General features: G+C 40.3%; 1 protein-coding gene across 1 annotated transcript; it reads right to left on the bottom strand.

Moving 5' to 3' along the window:
- Positions 1-232: 232 nt before the first annotated feature.
- Positions 233-3,638, bottom strand: S100Z (S100 calcium binding protein Z). The gene is made up of 3 exons (XM_033929204.1): positions 3,524-3,638; positions 3,076-3,233; positions 233-507 (listed from the first exon to the last, which is right to left on the bottom strand). Exons 2-3 carry the CDS (start codon positions 3,214-3,216, stop codon positions 334-336), a joined length of 315 nt encoding a protein of 104 aa, XP_033785095.1. The 5' UTR covers positions 3,217-3,233; positions 3,524-3,638; the 3' UTR covers positions 233-333.
- Positions 3,639-6,219: the final 2,581 nt, after the last annotated feature.

Raw genomic sequence — 6,219 nt, 5'->3', positions numbered from 1 at the left:
TCGGGTTGTCAGGATTTCCCCAATGAACTTGCATTGAAAGAAGTGCATGCAAACAGATCTTATGCATACTCATTGGGGAAATCCTGAGGACCGGAGTTGCCCACCCCTGGTCTAGAGCAATTATATATTGATTGATTTTCTAGCCCTCCCTCCCAGAAGAGCCCAGAACAGGGTTACAAGATCCTGCATTGCACACATTTTGCTGAATTACCATAATAAGAAGAGACCGTTGCAACGTTTATCAGGTTTATTAATAAATATACATTATGCTTAATGTGACTAAATATAAGTGTACTCCAATGACATTGCGATCACCTCTTCCTGATAGCGTGATTATTTAGAGTCCTTAAGCTTTCCTCTTTTCCTCAGCTGTTCTTCAAAGAAATCGTTGCACGCGACGGTCAATGCGGCAACCAGAACGACATATTCGTTAAAATCCACTTCGTTATCTTTATTGGTGTCGAGGTCCTTCATAATCTTGTCTACCAGCTGAGGATCCTTTTGGCACTGTAGGAGAGATTGGAGTTTAGTAAAGCAAAACATCTCCGTTATTTAAACTCGCCCCGTTTTAAATCGCTGAGTGAATGACACTTAGGACCCATTTTACAAAGTCATGATAGCATATTGCTGCGGTGGGGGGTTACCGCGTCTTTGTAAAAGGGGCCCTTAGGAAGTACAGGTTATTTTGTCATTATTTGTTACCATATTCATGGTCCTTGCGCATGATACAAGAGATTTTTTCGATAAATTGCTCAATTTTCAGGCAGGTAAAATGAACTTATGGTTAAGTACCATTATTTCTCAGGCTCATTCACATATGTCCTTTAGGAAACTGCTAAAAACTGATTTGTTTGATAAATTTGTAAACTGATGTTTTAGAATCTTGATTGGTAAATAGTACATTGTTTTTACAGTTGGTTTAATTTTAGCTGATTTTAATGCATTTTAGTAAATTGTATTCTATCTATTGTTTTTAGTTAATTGTATTTTGCTTACTGATTGTATAATGTTTTACTGTATGTAAACCGCCTAGAACTATGTGATATGGCGGTATATAAAAATAAAATTATTATTATTATATTGACTCCCCGGGTTATAACACGCAAAATCTACTGTGCCTGGTCATGGATTACCTCTTAGTAGAGTCCGTTTCAATTTGATAAATTTGTAAACTGATGTTTTAGAATCTTGATTGGTAAATAGTACATTGTTTTTACAGTTTGTTTAATTTTAGATGATTTTAATGCATTTTTAGTAAATTGTATTCTATCTATTGTTTTTAGTTAATTGTATTTTACTTACTGATTGTATAATTTTTTACTCTATGTGAACCGCCTAGAACTGTGTGGTATGGCGGTATATAAAAAAAAAATTATTATTATTATTATATTGATTTCCCAGGGTATAACACGCAAAATCCTGCTCCTACACTGTGCCTGGTCATGGATTACCTCTTAGTAGAGCCCGTTTCAATTTGATAAATTTGTAAACTGATGTTTTAGAATCTTGATTGGTAAATAGTACATTGTTTTTACAGTTTGTTTAATTTTAGTTGATTTTAATGCATTTTTAGTAAATTGTATTCTATCTATTGTTTTTAGTTAATTGTATTTTACTTACTGATTGTATAATTTTTTACTGTATGTGAACCGCCTAGAACTATGTGGTATGGTGGTATATTTAAAAAAAAATTATTATTATTATATTGACTCCCCGGGGTATAACACGCAAAATCCTGCTCCTACACTGTGCCTGATCATGGATTACCTCTTAGTAGAGCCCGTTTCAATTTACAGACTTCAGCAGGAAAACAGAATGCAGTACCTTCAGGACTTTTAAATAAAAATATTTTAAATAAAATATTTGCTATATTTGTAAGGTTGCAAGGGATTAATTATCTACCGCCAACAGACTTTGAAGTTTTGAGTTCCTGCTATTAGCTGCAATAGCCTTGCAAATTGAAAACCCCAGTCCCTGCAAGCCCAGTTTTGCTCTATGTATTTAAAAAAGAGGGAAAAAAAAAAATCAAAAGGGAACAGTTTTACCCCTCTTTTACTAACGCATAGCGCAAGTGGAGCTAAAATATTCGTTTTAAGGTTTGAAAGAGGCAATCCATCACAGTGGCTCTCCAATACTTGCCACAGTCTCTCTTGTTACACTGGCTTACGATTGTTCCAATTACTAGCCCATTTTTGTATTTTAATTCGTTTTACTAGTTCAAATTAAGCTTTTACTACACTTATATGCTACGAGGAAAAATGTGAAAGATAAAGCTCTTTCTATAACTGATGGTATTATATGGTGAATAGTATTTACTCAATTACAGAAAACACAGCCTGAACTTTGTCTTCTATTTCCTTTTTACGGTAATATAGCAAAATTGTAAAGAAGGATTTGAAGATCTAGTCTAAACCGAGTCAATAAGAGCTGGAAGTACGATGGTAACTTCGGCCAACCCAAAGGTTTCAAATTAGTGCCAGACCAATACACAAATGCACATAGGGACCAAATGGAAAATTCAAAAGGGAGTTGTATTACAGTAGAAGTGTTGAATCTATAAACAAATAACATATCAAAACGTGCATGTGCAACAAGCGGAAAGCAATTAAAACAAGAGTCAATAACACCGAGTTTAAAATTAAATTTTTCCTCTGCATCAGGCACTAAAAAGTTATTTTTGAAGGATGGACTAGAGGTGTGTGGATAAATTAAGTGTAATGAAGGCAGAGCAGCCCTGGACAGCCAGCTAGTCTCATCACCCTGCAGCTATAGAAGAAACTTCCTTCATTGCATACTTTAAATTAATCTCTCTCTGGTATATACAACCTTGACATATCCTATCCTAAGGGCAGGTTGAGGGGCTTTGGCAGCAATCACCTCCTTATCCACTGTGCTGAGTCTGGGCCAGGGTACAAACAAATCTCAACTGCAATAAAACAGGACCAACTAAAACTTCTTCACGCTTGAACACCCCCGGATTGATGACGAGGCTTTTTCCGTGGCCACATTTATTTCACTAACCCCTGCTTTTCCCCAATCTCCTGTACGAGGCTAAAACAACACAGAGTGTCTTACTGCCAGGAAGTCGGTGAGCTCGCTCTGGAGGAGCTGCTTGAGTTCGCCTTTATTCAGTTTGTACTTGTCGCCTTCTTTGCCTGAGTAATGGTGGAAGATCTTGATCAGGGTGTCCATGGCAGTCTCCAGTTGGGTAGGCATGATGGAGAGGACAGCCGCTGCGGAACATTACCAAGAAGAGAAAAATAAAAGAGAGAGAGTCATCACACAGCCGATACAATCTCGCCTCGTGACACAGATGCTAATACAGAAAATGAAAAAAAAAATCCGTTCATGCGGCTCTGTGTGACATGAGATTGGTAAATGAAGATCAAACCAAGCTGGGGGGGGGGGGTATTCTCTGCCCAGAAAAGTCATACTTTCTAAGATAGCCTGACTATTTGATAAGAACCATACACACGCTTTTAATGCATTATGAAAGTAGGGGGGGATTAGTTTAGTCTCCTACCTGCTCATCCAAATCCCTTCCAAAGTGAGGTAAGCCAAGGTGAGATGAGAAGGGCTGAACCGTGCATTTATACTGCTGATCCGCCCTGCAACACCCATCCCACAAGGGCCAAAATGACCAATCACGAGAGCCAGGGAGCCACCCCTTGCCTTGGATTGGCTGCTCATCTTCAGTTTTCAGCCCCTAGCGGGACAGGTGAGAGCTTCCGTGGTGCTCCGGGGGGGGGGGGGCAGGCTTTCCCCGGTCAGTCAGTGGAGAGGTGGCCATGCTGTGCGGTGCCTCACCTGTTCATTAAAGCAGGGAGGAAGGAAGCATCATTAGTTGCTAGGAAGCCAGGGGTGGGGACAGGATCCAAAAATAGAGAGAAGAAAGGGAATACTGTATATTGTTTTGCTGGAGCAAGCTCCTGGGAGAAGCTGGTGACGGATGAGTGCAGCTGCAGAGGTTAGAGAGACAGGGATGTGACACAAGACAGGCATAAGGGCTTAGAAATTTACAGACTGAGCAAGAAGCTAAACTGGGCCTTCAGAATCCTACCCAAACACCTGTAAAAGGGATTAACATTAAAAAAAAAAATCTCAGCATGTTTACTGAAAAATGTTTTAACAAACCAGAGCAAAAAGCCAAGTGAATGAACAAATCAGAATATCACATGAGAAATGCTAAACATTTACACAAATTGGAAAATATTACAAAAGAGAAGAATCAGTATAGTACACATGTGAAATCAAGTGAAATTAAACAGCAGATGATGATACAGTATGTCATTTTCTTTTATTGTATCCACAGTTTCTTTTATTGTGAACCGCCTTGAAGTCGCAAGATAGCTGGCGGTATATAAAAATAAAGTTATTATTATTATTATTATTATTATTTTTTTTTTAAAGCAGACTATTTCAAAGTAATTTTTTTCAAATTTAGCAATATACATTTCATATCTATAAGTAATAAAAGTTAAATTGCACCATTTAGCATAGTCTACATGAACAGATCCTTCCAGGAGGCATATACAATTTTTAATGTTATACCCACCATCCACTCTCCTGAACTTCAAACTCACACCACCCTTTCATCGTTCACTCAAACAACTCAGGAAGTTCCTCTTGCCTGGTCCCACCCTCTCGTCCCTCCATCAACTACAGCTGATTTTTTTTCCTTCTCTGAAATCACAGAGGAAGAAACTGCAGAACTTCTGTCTTCAGCCAAGCCTACTACATGCCCCTCAGAATCTATTCCCATCCCTCTACTTAACCCCATCTCATATACTGTTATCCCTCCCATCAGCCATATTCTCAACCTATCCATATCCACAGCTACTGTCCCCGTTGCCTTCAAACATGCAATAGTTAAGCCGCTTCTCAAAAAACCCTATCCATCCAACTATCGCCCTGCCTCCTTCTGTTCCTAACCAAGCTACTTGAGCATACTGTTCTCCATTGCTGCCTGGACATCCTTTCAACTCAACAGATCCTCAATCCTCTACAATCTGACTTTTGCCCCCAACACTCCACAAAGACTGCCCTCACCAAAGCCTGTAGTGACTTGTTCATTGCCAGATCTAAGGGCCTTTACGTGATCCTCATCCTTCATGACCTGTCTGTTGCCTTTGATACTGTTAATCACAGCTTACTCCTTGATACTCTGTCCTCGCTTGGATTCTGTGAATCTGTCCTCTCCTGGTTTGCCTCCTACATCTCCCAACGCACCTTTAGGGTATGTGTTGGTGGGTCCTCTTCTGCTGCTACTCCGCCATCGGTTGGCGCTCTCCAGGTTCTGTGTTAGGACCTCTTCTCTTCTCTCTCTACACCTCTTCCCTCGGTGCCCTGCTCTCCTCCCATGACTTCCAGTATTACCTATATGCTGATGACTCCCAGATCTACCTCTCTACACCCAAAATTTTGCCTGAAGTCCAAGAAAAAGTGCCTGTTTGGCTGACATTGCTGCTTGGATGTCCTGCCGTCATCTGAAACTAAACATGTCCAAGACTGAGCTACTCCTCTTTCCTCCTAAACCCTCTGTACCTCCGCCTCCTCCTTTCTCCATCTTAGTAAATAATACTGTCATCATTCCAGTCTCCTCTGCGCGCAACCTTGGAGTTGTCTTCGATTCCGATCTCTCATTTTCTATGCACATCCAACAAACTGCTAAGGCTTGTCGCTTCTATCTCTACAATATCACCAAAATTTGGCTGTTCCTCTCTGAGAACACTACCCGGACCCTTGTCCACACTCTTATAACCTCACGCTTAGATTACTGCAACTTACTTCTAACTGTTTGCCTGCAGTGCCGCCTCTCCCCTTTGCAATCTGTGCAAAACTCTACTGCACGATTCATCTACTACCAACCTCGCTACACTCATGTTACCCCTCTCCTTAAATCACTTTACTGGAAAGGAAGCACTTTCATTGAGCACAGAGACAGGAAGCAGCGGCTTCTAAAACTATTATATTACCTGAATTGCTTGCTCTTTTCCGGAGGGCTCCCTTTGATGTCAAAGTGCCGTTGATCCATCAGGCACTTTGGAGGACACCTTCAGACCATCGGGTCCTGACCCTGGGAGTGAAATATGTGCTCACTTCTGGCGCAGTCAGAGGAAATACTTTCGTTGAGCACAAAGACAAGGAGCAACAGCTTCTAAAAGTATTATATTACCTGAATTGCTTACTCTTTTCTGGAGAGCTCCCTTTGATGTCAAA

This window comes from Geotrypetes seraphini, chromosome 1 (genome assembly GCF_902459505.1).
Source record: "Geotrypetes seraphini chromosome 1, aGeoSer1.1, whole genome shotgun sequence".
NCBI classification, from domain to species: Eukaryota; Metazoa; Chordata; class Amphibia; order Gymnophiona; family Dermophiidae; genus Geotrypetes; species Geotrypetes seraphini.
The sequence above is the reverse complement of the archived record's forward strand: the minus strand, read 5'-3'. Positions and strand labels throughout refer to the sequence as shown.

Excerpts from the sequence above, each read along its gene's own strand:
- S100Z (XM_033929204.1), bottom strand. The coding sequence starts at position 3,216 with ATGCCTACCCAACTGGAGACTGCCATGGACACCCTGATCAAGATCTTC. Across the intron at positions 508-3,075 it reads AGCTCACCGACTTCCTGGCA|TGCCAAAAGGATCCTCAGCT; the intron begins GTAAGACACTCT and ends TCTCTCCTACAG.